Source organism: Leucoraja erinacea, chromosome 2 (genome assembly GCF_028641065.1).
Source record: "Leucoraja erinacea ecotype New England chromosome 2, Leri_hhj_1, whole genome shotgun sequence".
Taxonomy (NCBI): Eukaryota; Metazoa; Chordata; class Chondrichthyes; order Rajiformes; family Rajidae; genus Leucoraja; species Leucoraja erinaceus.
In genome coordinates this window covers 132,699,440-132,722,725 of record NC_073378.1, presented here as the reverse complement: position 1 = coordinate 132,722,725, position 23,286 = coordinate 132,699,440, and the positions used below count along the sequence as shown (strand labels likewise).

The 23,286-nt window shown below is 46.5% G+C and overlaps 2 protein-coding genes across 6 annotated transcripts in view; both read left to right on the top strand.

Annotated features, from left to right (window-relative positions):
* The window catches only part of LOC129706097 (mucin-2-like), a 19,012-nt gene extending 9,678 nt beyond the window's left edge, over positions 1-9,334 (top strand). The window contains exons 3-5 of the mRNA XM_055650080.1: positions 1,904-2,248; positions 8,674-9,240; positions 9,303-9,334. Of these exons, the coding sequence (XP_055506055.1) occupies positions 1,904-2,248; positions 8,674-9,240; positions 9,303-9,334 (944 nt within the window). The remainder of the gene's footprint in view (positions 1-1,903; positions 2,249-8,673; positions 9,241-9,302) is intronic.
* Positions 9,297-23,286, top strand: LOC129715686 (chondroitin proteoglycan 2-like). Of its 5 annotated transcripts, none has more exons than XM_055665563.1 (8): positions 9,297-9,307; positions 9,645-9,707; positions 9,792-9,847; positions 10,001-10,418; positions 11,671-11,853; positions 15,008-15,223; positions 20,549-20,762; positions 22,696-23,286. In XM_055665563.1, the coding sequence occupies exons 3-7, from the start codon at positions 9,815-9,817 to the stop codon at positions 20,722-20,724; spliced, it is 1,026 nt and encodes a 341-aa protein (XP_055521538.1). In that variant the 5' UTR covers positions 9,297-9,307; positions 9,645-9,707; positions 9,792-9,814; the 3' UTR covers positions 20,725-20,762; positions 22,696-23,286. The 5 variants fall into 5 exon arrangements, with proteins under 5 accessions (XP_055521538.1, XP_055521532.1, XP_055521521.1 ...); XM_055665557.1 differs by lacking the exon at positions 9,297-9,307 and adding an exon at positions 9,321-9,376 and having other exon boundaries at positions 9,645-9,670; positions 9,791-9,848; positions 10,023-10,418; XM_055665546.1 differs by lacking the exon at positions 9,297-9,307 and adding an exon at positions 9,340-9,376 and having other exon boundaries at positions 9,645-9,847.

Below are 23,286 nucleotides of genomic sequence, written 5' to 3'. Positions count from 1 at the left end.
TCTTTTTATTATTTTTTGTCTTATTTCAATGTAGTTTTTTTTTTTTTTTTTGTGTATGTGTGTGGGGGTGTGTGTGTGGGGGGCGGGGGAAACGTTTAAAATCTTTCCCCTGCACGGAGAACCCGACATTTTCCCTGTCGGGTCTCCGTTGTCGTTGGGGCTGCAACGTGGAGCGGCCTCCAGCAGGAACGACCTGGGGCTCCAGTCACGGAGCTGCGGAGCTGCGGAGCTACTCACCATCGTAGAGCTGGCCGAGTTCGGAGCGAGGAGGAGCGGTGGTGGCGCGCTGCTGCGACCCGACCCCCGGGGATTCGGAGGCTCCAACCGCAGGTCTGGTGGACAGTAATACCGTGGGTCCCTGCTGGGAGACCGCTTTTTGGGGCTTCCGCAACGGCGACTTCTCCCGCCCGAGTTGCGGGGTTGAAGATGACCTGAAGCAGGGCCTTACATCATCGCCCTGCGCGGCTTGGAATGGCCGCGGGACTTTGCTAGCGCCCGCCGGGGGCTCCAACACCAAGACCCAGAGCGTGGCCTTGCATCACCCGGCGCGGCGTTAATGGCCGCGGGACACTTACCATCGCCCGCCGTGGGCTTTGACTCTGACATCGGGAGGGGAATGGGAAGTGCAGGTCTTTGCCTTCCATCACAGCGAGGAGGAGATGCGCTGTGATGGATGTCTGTGTAAATTGTGTTGTGTCTTGGGTCTTTTCTTGTGGGTATGACTGCAGAAACAACATTTCATATGAACCTCAATGAGGTTCAAATGACAAATAAAATTGTATTGTATTGTATTGTAAGCACCTGTTACAAATATACTGCTCAGGTTTCTATTCAATCTTTCTCCTTAAACCTCCGGCCTCTAGTTCTTGATTCCCTTACGCTGGTAATAGGTTGTTCATTCACACTATCTATGTTCCTGATGATTTCATACCCCTCTATAAAATCACCCATCAGCCTCCTGCGCTCCTAACTGACCAACCCCCTCTCCCTGTAGCTCAGGCCCTCAAGTCCTGGCATGTTGGCATGGTAGTAGAGTTGCTGCCTTACGGAGCCAGAGATCCGGTTAGATCCTGTCTACGGACTCTGTCTCCACAGTGTTTGTACCTTCTCCCCGTGACCTGCCTGGGTTTTCTCCGGGATCTTCGGCTTCCTCCCACACTCCAAAGACGTACAGGTTTGTTGGTTAATTGGCTTGGTATAAGTGTAAATTGTCCCTAGTGCGTGTAGGGTAGTGTTAGTGTGCAGGGATAGCTGGTCGGCGCGGATTCGTGGTCCGAAGGTCCTGTTTCCACGCCGTCTCTCTAAAAACCTTGGAGCGCAGAAGGATGAGGGGTGATCTTGTAGAGGTGTATACATTTATGAGAGGAATAGATTGGGTAGATCCACCGAGTTTCTTGCCCAGAGTAGGGTAATCGAGGACCAGAGGACATAAGTTCAAGATGAAGGGGAAAAGATTTAATAGGAATCTGAGGGGTAACTTTTCCGCACAAAGGGTGGTGGGTGTATCATACAAGCTGCCAGGGGAGGTAGTTGAGGCTGGGACTATCCCAACGTTTAAGAAACAGTTAGACAGGTACATGGATAGGACTGGTTTGGAGCGATATGGATCAAGCGCAGGCAGGTGGGACCAGTGTAGCTGGGACATGTTGGCCGGTGTGGGCAAGTTGGGCCGAAGGGCCTGTTTCCACACTGTATCACTCTAACTGAAACTAAATTATGGGTGATTTATAAATAATGGGGAGTGAACACAGAACATAGAACGGCACATCACAGGCCAATCAGCCCGCAATGTCCGTACCGAACATGATGTCAAGTTCAAAGTGATCGTTGTCCCACTCTGGTGAGCGGGAGAGATGTGTTCGGGTTCATTAATGCCGCCTGTCCTGTTCAATGTCCCCTGCAGTGTCATGCCAGCCGTCAGACACGTTTTGCCTGGAGAACGAGGTCGGAATCCACGCAGACCCTGAGGATGCTTCAAGCTTCTACCAGTGCCTGGGGAATGCCACCATCTATAGCACCTGCCAGAGGAACCTCATCTTCGACATAGTGAGCATGTGGTGTGTCAAGCCACCCACTGCCGCCCCGCCTCAGACCACTGCAGAAGCCCAGGCCGCTCCAGTCACCACCGCAAGAGCTCCAGTGGCCACCTCAAAGCCTCTAATAGACATCTCGCAACTCCCAGTAGCCAGCCCGAAGACTCCAGGAGTCACCTCCCAGGCCCCAGTGGCCACTCCAGCAAACCTGACAGGTGAGAAATGCAGAACGTGGCAGGGCGGTCACGGTGGCACAGCGGTAGAGTTGTTGCCTTACAGCGAATGCAGCGCCAGAGACCCGGGTTCCATCCTGACTATGGGCGCTGTCTGTACGGAGTTTGCACGTTCTCCCCGTGACCTGCGTGGTTTTTCTCCGAGTTCTTCGGTTTCCTCCCACACTCCAAAGACGTACAAGTTTGTAGGTTAATTGGCTTGGTATAAATGTAAATTGTCCCGAGTGGGTGTAGAGTAGTGTTAATGTACGGGGATCGCTGGTCGACGTGGACCCAGGCCTGTTTCTCTAAATTAAACTAAACTAAACTAAACTAACAATATTGTGTCTAGCATCACATCAAACCCTGACTTACAAGGTTCTATGTTGACCAGGCGTCTAAATGTCAGAGTTTTTTTTTTAATTTTCTGAGTGTGTTAACAGGCCCTTGACAACATGGCAGTAGCAACTAAACGGTTTCCAGGGTGACAATCAGATGGGTTGGATTTCAGTCACATATAGGCCTAACTGAGTACCAAAAACACAGATTATTACAACACAGGAACAGGCTCTTCAGACACCAATGGCCACTCCAAACATGATGCCCTTAAATTAACCTCCTCTGACTGCACAAGAACCATACCCCTCCATTCCCTATGTATCCACGTGCTGCCGAAAAGCCTCTTAAACAACACTGTTGTATCTGCTTCCACCACCATCTCAATGGTGTTCAGCAGGGGATCTATGAAAGGACCTCAGGTGTGGATGATCTACACATAAATAACATTTGGTTACTAAAATGGTGCACATCTTCAGAATTGGTGGAGCTCCGGGCATTGAAGAAGGCTTTGGGAGCATATATGCAGCAGTAGAGCTGCTGCCTTACAGCACCAGAGACCCAGGTTCGATCCTGACTGCGGGTGCTGTCTGTACGGAGTTTGTACTTTCTCCCCGGGACCTGCGTGGGTTTTCTCCGAGACCTTTGGTTTCCTCCAAAGACATGCAGGTGTGTAGGTTAATTGGCTTGGTGTAAAATGTAAAATTGTACCCGGTGCGGGTCGGGTAGTGTCAATGTGCAGGGATCGCTGGTCGGTGCGGACTCGGTGGGCCGAAGGGCCTGTTTCCGCGCTGTATCTCGAAACTAAACTAAACTACAGAAATGGGCAGAGAAATGGAAGATGAGGTTTAATCTGAACAGGTGCAAGGTGTTGCACTTTGTGAGGTCGGATGTAAGGCAAAGGTGTACAGTTAATGACGAGAGATTTAACAGCGTCGATGGAGTCTAGAGTAGGGATTGAAGGTTTCCATTCCTGAAAGATATTAGTAAACCAAGTGCATCCAACTTTCTGAGCAACATTTCTAATTAAACTGGAAAGAGTGCAGAGAAGAATTACGAGGAGGTTGTCAGGATTTGAGGGTCCAAGCTGCGGGGCGTTTTTTCTAGCCTGATGAAAAATGTCCACGAGTAAAAAAGGTCGTGAATTAGGTCGTGAAAGTGAGACCGGCCCTTAAGGCTAAATGCAAATCCAAGACCTGAATTTAAATTCCAAGGCTGCCCTGGAGGGAGTTGAATTCAGATTTCTGGATTATCAGTCCAGGACTGAGATTATTGGTCTGATGATTTAAATACTCCATTCCTGGTCAGCAGAGAACAGATTGGAGGGAGTGGAGTGTGCAATGGAGGAGCTAACCTCATTGTTTAGTTCTCCTTGGTACTTAGTTGGGGAAACCACCTTCAACGTTTAAACGTTGGAGGTAGTGGGGAGACCTGATAGAAGCACAAAACAAAATGAGATATAGATAGGGTGGACAGTCAGAACCTTTTCCCTCTTGTGGAACGTTAAACACTGGAGGACACAGCATTAAGGTCAGAGAGGAATCTTTAAAGGAAATGTGCAGGGCAATTTGTTTTACACAGAGTGGTAGATCCCTGGAATGCGCTGCCAGGGATGGTGGTGTAAACAGATAGGATGGGAATTTTAAGAGGCTTTTAAATACGCACATGTGATATGCAGGAAATGTGTAGGATGTGACTGTAGATGTTAGTTTACACTGAAGGTGGACAGAAAATGCTGGAGTAGCTCAGCGGGACAGGCAGCGCCTCTGGAGAGAAGGAATAGGTGACGTTGTGGGTCAAGACCCTTCTTCGGGCTGGGACTCATGACCCGAAACGTCGCCCATCTCTTCTCTCCAGAGATGCTGCCTGTCCCGCTGAGTTATTCCAGCATTCTGCAGGCTATGAGAATGGAAGGATATGGATCATTTGCAGGCGAGGAGATTATTTTTGCATTCATTGTGGGCTGAAGGGCCTGTTCACGTACTGCCCTCTGTGTTAGGTTCTATTGATCCAATACATGCAGGACTCATCTCCAGTTCTCCGGATGTAAAGACGAGGGCTAGACTGGCGAGGGAGAGCCAGACTTTACTGTTTGTACGAGAGTATTATGTTCGAGGGTTGTATCTCCTGAAAAAGGGGTCCCGACTCAAAACATCATCGCCTTTGCATTCCCCTTCCACAGATGCTGCCTGACCCGCTGAGTTCCCCCAGCACTTTGATTTTTTTCACCTCCTTCCCACTCTGATAAAAAATATGCCAGTTAAGAACTGTTCAAATCTGTCTGCAGATCAAATTCTGCATCATACGCACGTTCTACTAACTCAACCCCGTTTCAAAAACTAGCAATGCTCCTTCAAAGTCCTGGCCGTTGTGCAGTTGAAGCTGCCAGCCCTCTCTGTGACCACCAGGTGGAGACCTGGGATGTCAGGACTGTCTTATGAAGAAAGACTGGATAGACTCGGCTTGTACTCTCTAGAATTTAGGAGATTGAGAGGGGGATCTTATAGAAACTTACAAAATTCTTAAGGGGTTGGACAGGCTAGATGCAGGAAGATTGTTCCCGATGTTGGGGAAGTCCAGGACAAGGGGTCACAGCTTAAGGATAAGGGGGAAATCCTTTAAAACCGAGATGAGAAGAACTTTTTTCATACAGAGAGTGGTGAATCTCTGGAACTCTCTGCCACAGAGGGTAGTCGAGGCCAGTTCATTGGCTATATTTAAGAGGGAGTTAGATGTTTCTATGTTTCTATGTTTCTATGTTTCTATGTGGCCCTTGTGGCTAAGGGGATCAGGGGGTATGGAGAGAAGGCAGGTACGGGATACTGAGTTGGATGATCAGCCATGATCATATTGAATGGCTTGAAGGGCCGAATGGCCGAATGGCCTACTCCTGCACCTAATTTCTATGTTTCTATGTTTCTATGACCCTTCTGCAACTCCACCTTCTGCATGAGATTTTAAATGAAGGCCCTTTATTCAACACCTCCTGAAAATGTTGGAGTCATAGTCCTTGTACATGCCGACCCTGAACAAACCATACTGGGGTTGCCTCATTTGCCTGTATTTGGTCCATACCTTAAATCCCTTCCCATGCATATATCTATCCAATTGTCTTGTAAAAGTCGTAATAGTATCCGCTTCTATAGCTTCCTCCATCAGCTCATTTCAGATACGGACCACCCTCTGGGCAAAAGAATTGCTCCTGAGGTTCTTCTTAAATCTCTCCCACCTCACTTCAAACCTGTACCCTTTAGTTTTAGAATTATAAACCCTGGGAAAGGGAATGTGAGCGTTCACTTTATCAACACCCCTTCATGATCTTGTTCGCCTTAATAATTGTCACCCCTACGTCCCCAAAGAGAAATGTGCTAGCCCGTCCAATCTCTTCCCAAGCCCTGGTAACATCCTCGTGAATCTCTTCTGCACCCTTTCCAACTTAATGACATCCTTCCTGTAGCTGGGCTCATGTCCGCTCTGATACCAATAGACAATAGCCATTCAATGTGATCATGGCTGATCATCCACAATCTGTACCCCGTTCCTGGCTTCTCCCCATATCCCCTGACTCTGCTATCATCAAGATCCCTATCTAGCTCTCACTTGAACTTGTCCAGAGAACCGACCTCCACCGCCCTATGAGGCAGAGAATTCCACAGACTCACCGCTCTCTGTGTGAAAAAGTGTTTCCTCATCTCCGTTCTAAATGGCTTACCCCTTATTCTTAAACTGTGGCCCCTGGTTCTGGTCTCCCCAACATCGGGAACATGTTTCCTGCCTCTAGCGTATCCAAACTCTTAATAATCTTATGTGTTTCAATAAGATCCCTCTCATCCTTCTAAATTCCAGAGTATACAAGCCCAGGCGCTCCATTCTCTCAGCATATGACAATCCCGCCAGCCCAGGAATTAACCTTGTAAACCTACGCTGCACTCCCTCAATCGCAAGAATGTCGTTCCTCAAATTTGGAGACCAAAACTGCACACAATACTCCAGGTGTGGTCTCACTAGGGCCCTGTACTACTGCCGAAGGACCTCTGCTCCTATACTCAACTCCTCTAGTTATGAAGGCCAACATGCCATTCGCTTTCTTCACTGCCTGCTGTACTTGCATGCTTACTTTCATTGACTGATGAACAAGGACCTCCAAATTCCATTGTACTTCCCCTTTTCCAAACTTGACACCATTTAGATAATAATCTTCCTTCCTGTTTTTGTTACCAAAGTGGATAACCTCACATTTATCCACATTAAACTGCATCTGCCATGCATCTGCCCACTCACCCAACCTGTCCAAGTCACCCTGCATTCTCATAGCATCCTCCTCACAGTTCGCACCACCACCCAGCTTTGTGTCATCTCCAAATTTGCTAATGTTGCTTGTAATCCCATCATCTAAATCATTGCTATATATTGTAAATAGCTGCGGTCCCAGCACCGATCCTTGCGGTACCCCACCGGTCACTGCCTGCCATTCTGAAAGGGACCCGTTAACCCCTACTCTTTGTTTCCTGTCTGCCAACCAATTTTCTATACATGTCAGCACACTATCCCCAATACCATGTGCCCTAATTTTGCCCACTAATCTCTTATGTGGGACCTTATCAAATGCTTTCTGAAAGTCCAGGTACACTAAATCCACTGGCTCTCCCTTGTCCATTTTCCTAGTTACATCTTCAAAAAATTCCAAAGATTAGTCAAGCATGATTTCCCCTTCGTAAATCCATGCTGACTCGGACCGACCCTGTTACTGCTATCCAAATGTGCTGCTATTTCATCTTTTCTGATTAACTCCAACATCTTCCCCACCACCGATGTCAGGCTAACTGGTCTATAATTCCCTGTTTTCTCTCTCCCGCCTTTGTTAAAAAGTGGGATAACATTAGATACACCCCAATCCATAGGAACTGCTCCTGAGTATATAGAACATTAGGAAATGATCACTAATGTGTCCACGATTTTTAGAGCCACTTCCTAAGTTCCCTGGGATGCAGACCATCAGGCCCTGGGGATTTATCAGCCTTCCGTCCCATCAGTCTATCCAACACCATTTCCTGCCTAATGTGAATTTCCTTCAGTCACCCCAGATCCTCTGGCCACTAGTACATCAGGGAGATTGTTTGTGTCATCCTTAGTGAAGACGGATCCAAAGTACCTGTTCAACTCACCTGCCATTCCTTGGTCCCCAGGAATGAAAATAGCCATGTATGTGACCTCACCCTCCTTAATCTAATCATAATCACCATCATAATCATACTTTATTCGCCAAGTATGTTTTGCAATGTACGAGGAATTTCATTTGCTATACAGTTATACCAATAAAAAGCAACAGAACACACAAAATACATTTTAACATGAACATCCACCTCAGTGACTCCTCCGCATTCCTCAGTGATGGAAGGCGAAAAAAGGTTCAATCTCTCCCTTCTTTGTCCTCCAGCGGTCAGGGGCCTCTAACCTTCCGTTGATGGGACGATCTTACGATCCCGTAGTCGACAGTGGGCCTCCTCGTCGGGGCGATCAAGCTCCTGCATCGGGGTGGGGGGGGTGGTGGGGAATCTCAGCTCCCCCGCGCCGGGCGATCTACGCCGGGTCGGGACAGGTCGAAACCCTTTGCGTCGTTTGGAGCTTCCCGACATCAGTCTCTTCCCGAGACTGCAAGCTCCTCGATGGAGCGTCGATCCCAGGCAAGAGATCAGCTCCGATGGCAAGTCCACTGCCCCGCGGTGGGGCTCAAACTCAGCCCCGAGCAAGGCCTCCAGCTCCATGATGTTAGGCCGCAGAGCCACCAGAGATACGATCCGGAAAACAATCGCATCTCCGGCAAGGTCAGAGATTGAAAAAAAGTTTCCACCGATCCCCACCCTCCGCCCACATAAAACAAACCAGAGAACATTAACACAAACTTGTAAAACACACTAAAAATAACAAACAAAAAAAATACTAAAAGGACAGACAGACTGTAGGCGAGGCTGCCGTCGAAGCGCCACCTGCTGGTATAACTTCATCTTGAGCTGCTGCTTCAGATGAACCAGATACTGTTTGTTTTGGACATTTGCTCTGCTCATTACTGACACTATTTGATTCTCTTGTAGAGAGTCTACTCTTTTGCAGAGGGAAAACCGATGGATTCTTTGAAGACCCGGAAGACGTCAGCTTCTACTATTTTTGCTGGCAGGGTGAAACAAACCATATTGCCTGTGCACCTGGCTTGGTCTTCAGCATCCAGGTTACAGCATGTATCCATCTGATGTCCGTCGCCCAGCCCACAAGCACAACCCCAACACCAACAACGTTGCCACCAACGGCTATTCCTACAACACAGGTCCTTGTGACGACAGAGGAGATGGCAATGACAACGGCACCAAAAACTACTGCAACAAGACTGGAAATGCCCACAACAGCAAAGACTACTGCAACATCACAGGAGATAACAACGGCAGTCAAAATTCCTACAACAACAGGGAAGGCCATGACCACAGAACAAGAAACGTTCAAAACAACAAAGGCAACGACAACAACACAGGAGATACCCACAACAAGAGGGATACCGGTTACAACACAGGAGATACCCACAACAAGAGGGATACCTGTTACAACACAGGAGATACCCACAACAAGGGGGATACCTTGTTACAACACAGGAGATACCCACAACAAGGGCAACACCAGAGATACCCACGACAAGGAAAACTACACCAGTACAAGCAATAACCACATTGAGGGAAACTACAACACAGGCAATACCCACAGTGAGGGAAACTACAGCAGTACCAGAGATACCCACAACAATGGAAACTACAGCAGTACCAGAGATACCCACGACAAGGGAAACAACAATATTCCAAGAGATACCCACGACAAGGGAAGCAACAACACAGGAGAGGGTGACCCACAGCAAGGAAAACTACAGCAGTACCAGAGATACCCACAACAAGGGAAACTACAACAGTACAAGATATACCCACAACAAGGGAAGCAACAACACAGGAGAGGGTGACAACAAGGAAAACTACACCAGTACAAGCAATAACCACAGTGAGGGAAACTACAACACAGGCGATACCCACAGCAGTACCAGAGATACCCACAACAAGGGAAACTACACCAGTACCAGAGATACCCACAGTGAGGGAAGCAACAACACAGGAGAGGGTGACAACAAGAAAAACTACACCAGTACAAGCAATAACCACATTGAGGGAAACTACAGCAGTACCAGAGATACCCACAACAATGGAAACTACAGCAGTACCAGAGATACCCACAATAAGAGGAGCAACAGACAAGAGATAGCCACAACAAGGGAAACTACAGCAGTACCAGAGATACCCACAACAATGCAAACTACAGCAGTACCAGAGATACCCACAACAAGGGAGACTACAACACAGGAAATAGTGACAACAATGGAAAACTACAGCAGTACCAGAGATACCCACAACAAGGAAAACTACAGCAGTACCAGAGATAGCCACAGTGAGGGAGACTACAACAGTGCAGGCGATACCCACCACAAGGGAAACAACGCAGGAACTAGCCACCACAAGGCAATCTACAACACAAGAGAAACCTACACCTAGGGAAACCACAACAACACAAGGGATGGTGACGGCAGTGGAAACTCCTGCAATGACACATGAGATGGTAACTACAAGGAAAGCTACCACACCAGAGCTACCCACACCAAAGCAAACACCTGGAACCACACGGGAGATACCCACAATGAAGAAAGCCACCACAACAATACTAGGGAGGCCCACAACCACGCAGGAAATCCCGGCGGCAACGCCAACAAAAGCGGATTTACCGAAGACTGTACAGGTCTCAACAACTGCAGGTAAAAGGAGGGAAAAATGGGTATTAGTAAATTGATTCCAGGCAAAGCATTCCCCCCGTTATAGGTTACTGGAGAAAGGTGCCATTTATCACACAAGTGACCTTCAAATGCACTTTTGGATATGGGTCATAGACATCCCCCCCCCCCCCTCCCCCAACCTTCATAGAATGGAACCTTCACAAAAAGAGGTCATTCTCCTACTTGCTGGATTCTCAGCTGTTAGGTAGAGTGGTACAATTATTCCAGCTCCTTCATAGTGTCATTGCGCCAGGACCTGAGGGCCCGATGCAAGGGAGAGGTTGGGGAATTAAGACTTTGGAGCACAGATGGCTGATGGGGTGATCTTATAGAGGTGTACAAAATCATGAGGGAATACAGTATTTTTCCCAGGGTTGGGGAATGAAGAATTAGAGGACTTAGGTTGAAGGTTAAACATAGAAACATAGAAATTAGGTGCAGGAGTAGGCCATTCGGCCCTTCGAGCCTGCACCGCCATTCAATATGATCATGGCTGATCATCCAACTCAGTATCCCGTACCTGCCTTCTCTCCACACCCTCTGATCCCCTTAGCCACAAGGGTCACATCTAACTCCCTCTTAAATATAGCAATCCCTCTAACTCCCTCTTAAATATAGTTAAGGCGAAAGATTTAATAGGAACCTGAGGTGCAACTTTTTTCACACAGAGGGTGGTGGGTGTATGGAATGAGCTGCCAGAGGAAGTAGTTGAGACAGCTACCATAACAGCAACGAAAAGACACTTGGACAGATACATGGACAGGACAGGTTCAGAGGGATATGGTCTAGCATGAATGTGGCATCTTGGTCAACATGGTCAAGTTGGGACGAAGGGCCAGTTTCCGTGCTGTATGCCTCTGCCTCTATTCAATAAACCCTACAAGAAGACACAATGTGCTGGAGTAGCTCAGCGGGTTTGGCAGCATCTCTGGAGGACATGGATAGGTCACGTTTCGGGTTGGGACCATTCTTCAGACGAAAACACAAATTTGAATGTGAGTCTGAAGAAGGGCCCCGACCCGAAGCACCACCTATCCCTGTCCAGAGATCCTGATCCGCTGCCTGATCCGCTGAGTTACTCCAGCAGTTTGTGTCTTTTAAAAAAAAAAAAAATCGGCATCTGCAGTTCCCAGTTTCTTCTTCAATAAACATGAACCCAGTTTGACGCAATGCTGGCAGCCTTTCTTTACAATGTTTCCGAGTCTGTTGGGCTGATGCTGTGATTTTCTTGTAGGGCCCATCGATTGGGATCCCAACTTCTGCAGTGACAAAGAGTCTGGCCTTTATCCCGATCCACTGGACAGGTCGAGCTTTTTCCAGTGTTTTATGGGGCAAACATTCCATTTGCCGTGTCCTGCGATATTGGTTTTCAATCCGAAAACAGGAACATGTGATTGGCCAGAGGATGCAGTAGAAGGTAAATAAAGTTACCTATTCAAATGACGTTATACCAAACTGATAAAGAGATGAGATTCTTGTATGAAATGGGTGTGTACTTATAAAGGATACAACGACAATCTAAAACAAGTGGGTTCAATTGAATAGCACAGAAATGAAGGCCCAAATGGCCTTTTTTTAGTATTTTGTTTGTTATATCTTTTCACAAATAACATGTGTGAAAAGCAGAACCTTGAAAACAAATTAAGTATGTTGCCCTTAACGCTTAACTGCTTAACGCAGAACATAGAAGTAAGTAAGTAAGTAAGTAAGTAAGTTTATTATCCAAGTATTCACATACAAGGAATTTGCCTTGGTGCTCCGCCCACAAGTAACAACATGACATACAGTGACAGTTACGAATGACTCAGAAAACACTGGACACTAATAATAATAAGGCATTAATGATAAAACACCATTGATCAAGCACGTGAACCAACAAAATACCAGATCAAATGGAGGCTACAGATTTTTGGCTGTTGAGTAGAGCAACTACTCGTGGATAAAAACTGTTTTTATGCCTGTCTGTGGCAGCTTTGACAATCCGGAGTCACCTCCGGATTGTCAAATCTGGAGTGCAGTGCAAAACAGGACAGTGCAAGTCGGTGCAAAATAGAACAGTGCAAAGCAGGAACAGCCCCTTTGTCTACTGTATCTGTGCTGAATGTGATGCTAGGCTAAATTAATCCCCAATGCCTGTTCGTGATCCATATCCCTCCACTCCCTTAATATCCATATGCTTTTCTAAAAGCCTCTTAAACACCACTATCTTATCTGCTTCCATCTTATCTGATTTAAGATATGTCTCCCAAGTCTTCCCTCTGCCTTCAATGCTTCACAGTGGACAATTCAAGTTTGCCCAACCTCTCTTATAGCTAATATCCTCTAATCCAGGCAGCTTTCTTGTAAACCTCTTCTGCACCCTCTCCAAAGCCTCCAAATCCTCCTGTAATGGAGTTACTAGAACTGAATGCAATAATCCAAGTGTGACCAACCAAAGTTTTGTAAAGCTGCAAGGTGATTTCATGACTTTTATACTCAATGCCTTCAATACTCATCAATCCATCTGCTGCGTTGCCACATTCAGGGAGCTATGAACTTGGACCTTAAGATCCCTCTATACATCAGTGCTACTAGGGGTCTCATCTTTAACTGTCTACATCCCCTTAACATTTAACCTCCCAAAGTGCAACTCCTCACACTTAAACTCCATCTGCCATTTCTCTTCCCATTTATACAGCTGATTTATATCCCAATTCATACTTGGATGGCTTCCCCCACTGTCTGTAGCTCTACCAATTTTGGTGTTGTCAACAAACGTACTAGCCAACCCATCTGCATTTATGTCCAATTCATTTATATATATATATATATATATATATCTCACAAACAGCAGATGTCCCAGCATAGATCTCTGTGGAACTTCACTGGTCACAGACCTCCAGCCAGAACAACACGTTCCCACCACAACCCTCTGTCTTCTATGCATAAGCCAGTTCTGAATCCAGACAACCAACTCATCTTGTATCCCATGCATCTTCATCTTGCAGCCTACCCTGGCAGACTTGATAAAAATGCCTTACTAAAATCCATGTGGACAACATCCATTGTCCGACCCTCCTCGATCACCGTCATCACCTTCTCAAAATCCTCAAACGTTCATAAGATATGCCCTGCTGTGGACCAAGCCATGCTCACTGCCCCTGATTATCCTGACTGTAGAATCACAGCACGGAAACAGGCCAATAAGCACTCATTCTTTTTTAACATCAATCCCGCCCTCCCCCATTTTATTCTCCCCACCATTTGTTTAGTTGGTTTGTTGGATCAGTGAAGGAGTGGGTCTCCAATTGTGATTTTCCTCCTGAGACCAGGAGGTGCTCCAGTGTTAGAACATAGAGCATCGAACTTAGAACAATACCAGGAGTAGTATCTGAGTCATTTGAATAGCTTGAGCTGCAGATACGAGATATGGCCACACAGGGGTGGAGGATGGGGTAAGTTCTGGTGAGGGGGTGGTTGATAAGTTAAATAGGAAGCACAAGGAGTTTCCGCAAGGGAGCGCGATTGTGGAAAAAATATATTTGAAGATCAAGACCTCTGATCTAGGATAAAAAACATCCATGGTCTACTGGACAACAGTGATTGTTGCTCCTCCTGTATGTCTCTGAAACCTTGTCTACCTACAACAGACGTCTCATCTCGCAGCATTGACAAACATATCATCAACATCATCTCTGCAAAATCGGCAAAATTCTCCCGAAGTACAAACAAGCCAACATCAGTTTTCCATAGAGACACAAAGAACTGCAGATGCTGAAATCCTGAGCAAAACACCAAGTGCTGGAGGAAACTCAGCGGTCGAGGAAGCATCTGCGGAGAGAAATGGACAAGTGACGTTTCGGGTCCTTCCAGGGACCTTTCTTCTCTGACAGGCCAATGTCTCCTATAATTAAGGCTCTTGTTCCGCTTAGTCTGGTTAGCAGGCTGCGCCAACGGCCATGTCCAACATCAAGCTCTCAGAACTGACTCACTATTCCTGGCTCTGTCTTGGGGAGGCGTTAGCAAAAGGGAAAAAAGGAAAAAAGATTCAGAGATATGCCTCCTTGAAGTAGTGCGACATCTTCACCGATTTCTGGGAATCTCTGTTTCCCCGGAACATTCAAGACGGAGCAGCATTCGGGATGGTCTCTGAACGCTTGAATCTATCAACTAGGTTCACAGGAGTCTCGGCTCAAGAGGCAAAATGAAAGCGCAGGCTCGCAAGCTACCCAATCCATTGACCATCACCAACGTTGTCCACCATTGTGGAAGAGTCCCCAATGGCCTCAGAACCCAACAAACCAGAGGGAAAGCAAATCATTTTCTCTCTTATTGGATTAGTTTCTCAGCGGCCATTATGACAACCTCCAGCAGGACGAACCGAATCAATGGATTGTCTCTGCGGTGCATGTAAACCTCGGGGGGATAGACTTGACTAAGATGTCAAGATGTGACTGAGATGAGGCTGGAAGGTGTCTAGGGTCGATCTGACTGGGGAAAGAAACAAATGTTCTGACTCGTAGTTAGAAAATGTATCTTCCCGTGACTTGATCCATTCACAGCTCCTTGCTGACACTGTGCTTTCCTTGCAGATACAGACACATTCAATGCAACATTCTGCAGGGATAGGGTGGATGGTAACTATGCCGACCCATTGAACCCCAATATGTTCTACCAGTGCGTGGCAGGAACCGCCTTCCATTTGGCATGTCAGGGCAATCTGGTCTTCGATCCATTGGTCAACGCTTGCCTCTTTGCCTACAGCACCCCAACCCCAGCCGTGCCGTGGATACCGACAAGTACACAAGGTGAGTGGGAGAGCTGCCCACGCATGCAAGGACCACTCATGCCCTCCGTCGTTCCCTCATCTCCCCTCTCCCATTGGGCAGAAGGCACAACAACTTGAAAGCAGGTCGCACCAGATTCAGGAACAGCTTCTTCCCTGCTCTTATCAGATTATTCCCACAAGCCAAGGTGCAGTCTCGATCCTCCGACCTACCTTATTGCGGATCTTGCGCTTTTTCTCTGTTTAAGTGTAACGCTATATTCTGCCCTCGGGAAATTCTTCTCTTTGTGTATGCTTGATTGTACTCATGTGCAGTGTGATTTGACGGGATAGCGCGCAAACAAGGTTTTTCATTGTATGTCGGTCCACCTAATAATGACAAAACCAATACCAATAGCAAAATGGGCCACAGGGTTGGAAACACACAAGTTATTCAATGCCCAATCAACATCTCGTCAGGAATCCACAAAACAACAAATCCATTTTGACTTATTATATACGGTAGGAGATGATTTTTATTTTTTGGCACTCCTCACTCTCACCTCAAGGGCCTGTCCCACTTGAGCAAACTAATCCGCGAGTTCTGGTGAGTTTGCCCTCGACTCATACTCGCGGCATGGTCGACACGAGGTCGTAGGAGGTCCTCGTAACTCTCCTTCATGCTCGAGAGTGGTCCGCGTACTCGAGGCCTCAGCTAGATCGCGGCGTTTTTTTTCAATATGTTAAAAAATGCCCGCGAGTAAAAAAAAGGTCGCCATGGAAAAAATCGATACTTTTTTTACTCGTAGGTTTAGTCGGAGTAGGTCGTAGTAGGTCGGTATGTTAGTCGTGGGTAATCAAAGGTAGTTGAAGTAGTCGTAGAGTGTCTTCAACATAGTCGAAGGGAGGTAGAAGGAGATCAAAGGAGGTCGGCTTCACTCTCCACTATTCGGTGTCCCATTTTCCCGAAGTTAGTTGAAGCTAGTCTTCAACGTAGTGGAAGGAGGTCTTCAACATGTCATTTTTTCAAACTCTTCTAAACTCGCCAATTAAGTCGACCAAGTGGGACAGCCCTTTCAGTAAACTACTGAGATCTCCTCCTCCTTGCCCTTCCACACGTAAAACACACAGTGTGGGAGCAGGAGCAGGCCTTTTGATCCCTCTAGCTTTTCTGCCATGCAATAGGATCTCAGTCCCATCTTCATGCCTATCTCCCAGGCTCCCATGCAAACCATAACCCCGCCCATCTTGCTCTGAACACACCCACTGATCCAGTCTCTGGGGTGGCGGACTCTGAAAATAAAGAAAATGCAAGTGGTTGGATTAGTAAGCTTCCAGATGACTCCAGAATTGGTGGTGTGGTGGACAGTGAAGAGGATCGTCTCAAGTTACAACATAATATAGATTAACTGAGGAAGAGGGGAAGTGAATGGCAGATGGAGTTTAACACAGACAAGTTCAAAGTGCAGCATTTTGGAAAATTATAGTCACGGAGGTATTTAGCATGGAAAGAAGCCCTTCAGCTCACCTTGTCCATGTCCACTGAATTGGCATATTGGGCTAATCGCATTTGCCTGCATTTAACCCACACAGTTGTACAGGGTCTTGGTGAGACCACACCTGGAGTATTGTGTACAGTTTTGGTCTCCAAATCTGAGGAAGGACATTATTGCCATAGAGGGAGTGCAGAGAAGGTTCACCAGACTGATTCCTGGGATGTCAGGACTGTCTTATGGAGAAAGACTGGATAGAGTTGGTTTATACTCTCTAGAATTTAGGAGATTGAGGGGGGATCTTATAGAAACTTACAAAATTCTTAAGGGGTTGGACAGGCTAGATGTAGGAAGATTGCTACCGATGTTGGGGAAGTCCAGGACAAGGGGTCACAGTTTAAGGATAAGGGGGAAATCCTTTAAAACCGAGATGAGAAGAACTTTTTTCACACAGAGAGTGGTGAGTCTCTGGAATTCTCTGCCGCAGAGGGTAGTCGAGGCCAGTTCATTGGCTATATTTAAGAGGGAGTTAGATGTGGCCCTTGTGGCTAAGGGGATCAGAGGGTATGGAGAGAAGGCAGGTACGGGATACTGAGTTGGATGATCAGCCATGATCATATTGAATGGCGGTGCAGGCTCGAAGGGCCGAATGGCCTACTCCTGCACCTAATTTCTATGTTTCTATGTTTCTATCCCATTAAACCCTTCCTATCTATATATCTGTCCAAATGACTTGTAATAGTTACAATTGTATCCGCTTCCATAGCTTCCTCTGGCAGCTCATTCTATATATGGACTACCCTCAGAGTGAAAAAACTTGGCTCTGAGCTCCCTCTAAAATCTTCACCTTAAACCCATGATCTCTAGTTTTAGAATCCTCTATCCTGGGAAAAGGGCTGCGAGTGATTACTTTACCCATGCTTGCCATGATCTTGCACTCCTCAATTAGGTCACCACTTAGCCTCCTATATAATAAAAACAATCTCAACCTATCCAACCTCTCCCAATAGCTCAAGCTCGCAATTCCAGGTAACACCCTGGTGAGTCTCCCTGCACCCTTTCCAATGTAACAACATCCTTCCTATGCAGTAGTTGGGTGACCAAACTGGACATATTGTGCCGAGGAGAACCTAGCTCTTTCTATGACTTAAGTCACCTGTTTAATCTCACTCAGTCAGATATCTGATGGCAATGATAAAAGCTGGATATATTCCATTCACTGCCTACCATCTCCAAAGTTATGCAAATCTCTGCCATCATTAAACAATTCAATCTCATCTTGGGTTCTCTCTATTTTACCCCTTTCATCAGTTTTCACTTTGCAAGGAATCTTCCATCTGCATCTGGAAGCATCACAGCTGCCAAGCCTACACTGCACTTTTAAGAAACTATCTGCCAGTTCCCCTCAGTCTCTCTGTTCAGTAACACTACCCAGGTCTCCATTGTGTATGTCTTGACCTAGTTTAACCTCAAAATGCATCATTTCTCACTTGTCCGAGTTAGTCTCCATCTGCCAAGGCCTTGGTCACTTCCCCAGTTGGCATAGCTCCTGTTGTATCCTTCGAGAGACACAAAATGCTTGAGTAACTCAGCGGGACAGACATCATCTCTGGAGAGATGGAATGGATGACGTTTCGGGTCGAGACCCTTCTGCAGACCTGTTGCAACCTTGGACAACTCCCTTCACTATCCACGCTCCCACAAATGTTGATTTAATCTGCAAACTTACTAATCAAGCCACCTAAATTATCTTCCAAATCATTAATATAGCCAATAAACTACAAATAACCCAACACAATTCCTGAGGCACACGACTCGTCACAGACCTCCAATATGAAAAAGCTACCCAGTACTATCATCTGACTCCTACCACCAAGCCAATTCTATATCCAATTTGGTATCTCACCCTGGATCACACCTTCCAGATCAGCACACCCTGTGGGACCTTGTCAAATGCCTTGCTAAAGTCTACAAAGGCAACTTCTGCCACCCTGCACTTATCACCTATCAATACTGATTGCATCATTGAAAGATACAGCATGAAAATAGACCCTTTGGCCCTTTGACCGAGTCCATGCCAACATTTGATCATCTGTTCACACCAGTTCGATGTTATCCCATTTTCACATCCACTCCGAGCACACTCTGGACACGGGGCCAATTCACCTAAAAATCCGCACATCTTTTGGATGTGGGTGGAAACCAGAACCCTCGGAGGAAACCCACGTAGTCACAGGGAGAACGTGCAAACTCCACACAAACAGCACCCAAGGTCAGGATTGAACCAGTGTTTCTACGGTCGTGCCACTCTGCTGCCCAATACTCTTGGTCACCGCTTCAAAAATTTGTGAGGCATTTTTTCCCATACATGAGTTAGATAGGGCTCTTAAAGATAGCGGAGTCAGGGAGATATGGGGAGAAGGCAGGAACGGGGTACCGATTAGGGATGATCAGCCATGATCACATTGAATGGCGGTGCTGGCTCGAAGGGCCGAATGGCCTACTCCTGCACCTATTGTTTATTATCTATTGTCTAAAGCCTAAGTAATTCTTACTTTTTCAAATCCAGGCAGAGTCTGAACCTCAGAATCCTCTCCAATAACTCAGTCATGTTAGTTTCATGGGCCGGTAGTTCCTCGGCTTGTCCTTGTAGCCGTTACTTAAATGAAGCCGCAACGTTACCCCCCTCCAGTCTTCATACCTCACCTGTGGCGGTCGAAGATTCAAACATCTTTGCAGGTCCCCAGCAAACTTCTCCAGCTACTCGCAATGTCCTCAGATACAGCTCACACACTGGTGATTTATCTACCTTGGGCGGTCACGGTGGCGCAGCGGTAGAGTTGCTGCCTTACAGCGAATGCAGCGCCGGAGACCCGGGTTCCATCCCGACTACGGGTGCTGTCTGTACCGAGTTTGTACGTTCTCCCCGTGACCTGCGTGGGTTTTCCCCGAGATCTTCGGGTTTCCTCCCACACTCCAAAGACGTACAGGTTTGTAGGTTAATTGGCTTGGTAAATGTAAAAATTGTCAATTGTCCCTAGTGGGTGTAGGATAGTGTTGATGAGCGGGGATCGCTGGTCTGCGTGGACCCGGTGGGCCGAAGGGCCTGTTTCCGCGCTGTATCTCAAAGCTAAACCAAACTTTATGAGTTCAAGGCCACGACATCTCCTCCTTCGTAATGTTGATTGACTTCAGTATCTCACTGCCTCCCCCCCTGAACACGCTAGCTTCCATGACCTTCAGTATCTCACCACCTCCCCCCCTGAACACGCTAGCTTCCATGACCTTCAGTATCTTACTGCCTCCCCCCCTGAACACGCTAGCTTCCATGACCTTCAGTATCTCACTGCCTCCCCCCCTGAACACGCTAGCTTCCAAGACCTTCTCCGCAGTAAAACACAGATTAGAATGATTTATTTTCTGGAGAACACTGATAGACAACGTTTCAGGTTGGGACCCTTCTTCAGGCTAACTGGCGTAGGGGAAGAAAGCTAGTTATCTATATGCTTTTAATATACTTACAGGTTGTTTTAGGATTCTCCTTTACCTTATCGCCCAGTTATTCAAGTTCAAGTTCAAGTAAGTTTATTGTCATGTGTCTATTGTCATGTGTCCCTGATAGGACAATGAAATTCTTGCTTTGCTTAGCACACAGAACATAGTAGGCATTTACTACAAAACAGATCAGTGTGCCCATATACCACAATATAAATATATACACACATTTATACCTCATTGATCCATTATGCCCATCTAAATTTCTTCTTTAATGTGTTCTTGGATCCCTTATACTCCTCTGGGGACTGTAGATCATAGAGGGTCTCATTCCTGGTGGACTTCCATGCATCTTGTGTGTCCTTGTGACCCTCATATAGGGATGACCACCACCATCAGAAAACCCAACATTTGCTGCGGCATAGACGATGGAATCTACGCCGACTCAAAGGACACGAGCGCCTTCTACCAGTGTGTGGAGGAAGTGACCTTCTACATGTCGTGCCATCCGAAAATGGTTTTCAATCCACACCTCAATGTGTGCGACTATCCATGAAGCGGTTCCAAGGGGAACATATCAGTCGCCCAGGACAGGTCAGTGCCAAATGTCTGCCATAATTAGACTGTTACTCGGACGTTGTTTAGCTGGTGGAAAATGAGTAGGATCCAAAATTGTAAACCAGATCATTTAATCAGGAGAAGCATCTTTGGGTCCAGCAGTGTCAAAGCCCTGTCCCACGATACGAGTTCATTCCAAGAGCTCTCCCATGTTTAAAAAAAATCAAACTCGTGGTAAGCACGGAGAATGAACATAGCTGGTATGTCGGAGCTCGGGGACGTCTCATAGCGCTAACGGCAGGTACTTGGGCAGACACGCTAATGGCTGGTAAGCACGGGAAGACTCGTGAAGATTTTTCTTTTTTTGTGGTTTTTTTTGGTTTATTTTATTAGAAGTTAATACAGTACAAAACAGTACAGTGGAACCTAATTTTAGGTGCCAATTATGTCATACCGTAATCCATTCTATGTACAACCTCTAGTTTTATGTTATGAAAAGGAAGTAAGCAAGACAAGAAAAAGAAAACAATAGAAAGAGGAAAAAGTGGAAAAATAGATGGTAGAGAGTAGAAAAACGTGAAGTGTGTATATATAAAAAAAAAAGAAAAAGTGGAAAGTAGAAATAGAAGAGAAGGCTCCTTAAAAGAGAATTTTTCAAATCTTTATTCGGAGATGTAGATCTATCCACGTCATGAACTGAAATCAGCAATCTTTACGGTACCGCTGCATCACATGATTCCAAAAAGTTGATGAAAGGAGACCAACTCCTTAAGAATTGGTCATATTTATCTATTTTTCAACATGATGAAAAATGTCCACGAGAGCCCCGAGTACCGACGAGTGGCCATTACCGTAAATCTCCAAGTTCGAATCAGGGCAAACTCGGGAGAACTCTTGGAATGAACTCGTACCGTGGGAGAGGGGTTTCACTCGTGTCTCTGAGCCCAGCGGGTCAAGCGATACCTCAGTGGCTTGAGGTGACAAGTGCGGCCAACATTCGCAGTGCCACCGAGAGCGTTACGGAACCGTTGGATGTGTCACGAAAGAGCGCAAAGTGCTGGAGTAACACGGCGGGTCAGGCAGCATCCCTGGAGAATATGGACTTTTTGGGTCGGGACCTTTCTTCAGACTGATTGTAGGAGGGGAAGAAAGCTGGAAGAGATGAGGGGCAGGACAAAACCTGCCATGCAATAGATGGGCACAAAATACTGGAGTTACTCAGCGGGACGGGCAGCATCGTTGGGGAGAAGGAACGGGTAACATTTCGGGTCGAGACCCTCTCAAACAGAAACGTCACCCATTCCTTCTCTCCCGAGATGCTGCCTGTCCTACTGAGTTACTCCAGCATTTTGTGTCTATCTTCGGTTTAAACCAGCATCTGCAGTTCCTTCCTACACAGGGTACAGGTGAGGGGAGTCTCTGTTGGTAGGAGGTTTTCCCCTCCTTGTTCTTCCTCCCCCTCCCCTGTGCCCCACCTGGACTCGTACTTATTCTTCCCCTCTTCCACCTCCATTCCTTCCTCTACCTTCACAATTCACTGCTCTACAATCCTTTTGTCTCACACCTTCTGTCTTTTCATCTTCGGTCTTAGCCCCACCGAGAGTCCATCAGAGGCCCCCCTCATCTGTATCCACCTATTACCTGCCCCTTCACTCATCTGGCTTTCTTCTCCCACTTCTCCCTACAACCAGTCGGAAGAAGAGCCCCAACCCCAAACGGCACCTATCCATGTTCTCCACAGATGCTGCCTGACCCACTGAGTTCTTCCTGAATTTTGTTATGAGTAAAAGTGTATTGAATATTTACTCAAGTAGTACTGTATATAGCAGCAGAGAGAATAAAACTCTACCTCAAGTATTACCTTAAGTAATTGGACATCAGCTTCGGTGATTTGTGAGTCTAGTGTTGGATTTGGCTGGCTCTGCGAGGTGTCTGCTGCCAGCTTGCTGATGTTATGTTTCTCCTCCAGGCTCCTGCACCATGACCAATCTTCTGCAACTAGCGATCTGTTTGCAACACCCAAACGCCATCTTCTTCTGCAGCTTGTTAGGGACGTAACTGCATTCACAGACTATTCCGCCTTGTGCATCTTTCTTCAGCGGTGAAGGGATTCTCTGGAAGCGCTCCTAGGCGCCTTCGGCAACAGATTTTCTGCAACTCCACAAAATTGTGCAGTTCATTCCAACTTTGGGTATCTTGATGTTTTAGGTCTGGAAGGTGGATCTAAATCTCAACAAATCCTTAGAGAGTTGGCAATGGGAAAGATATTTCAATTTCAATTTCAAAGATATTTCTGGCAAATTCATTTCACTTGCACTTTATGTGCAAGTGACGATTAAAACTGATATTGATTGATATTGATTTTTCTAACCATTTGAGGCTGCCACTGTATTCATCACTTCTGTAGATAAATGGGGAATTTTTTTGCTGTACTACAAAATACCTTGAGCTGTGCATCAGACTGCGGAGCTGTAATGGGCCATAGTAAATGCAGGGGTGTTTCTCTGATTAGGAATGAATGAATCTGTTAGTTATATTCAAATAAAATATCATTATTGAA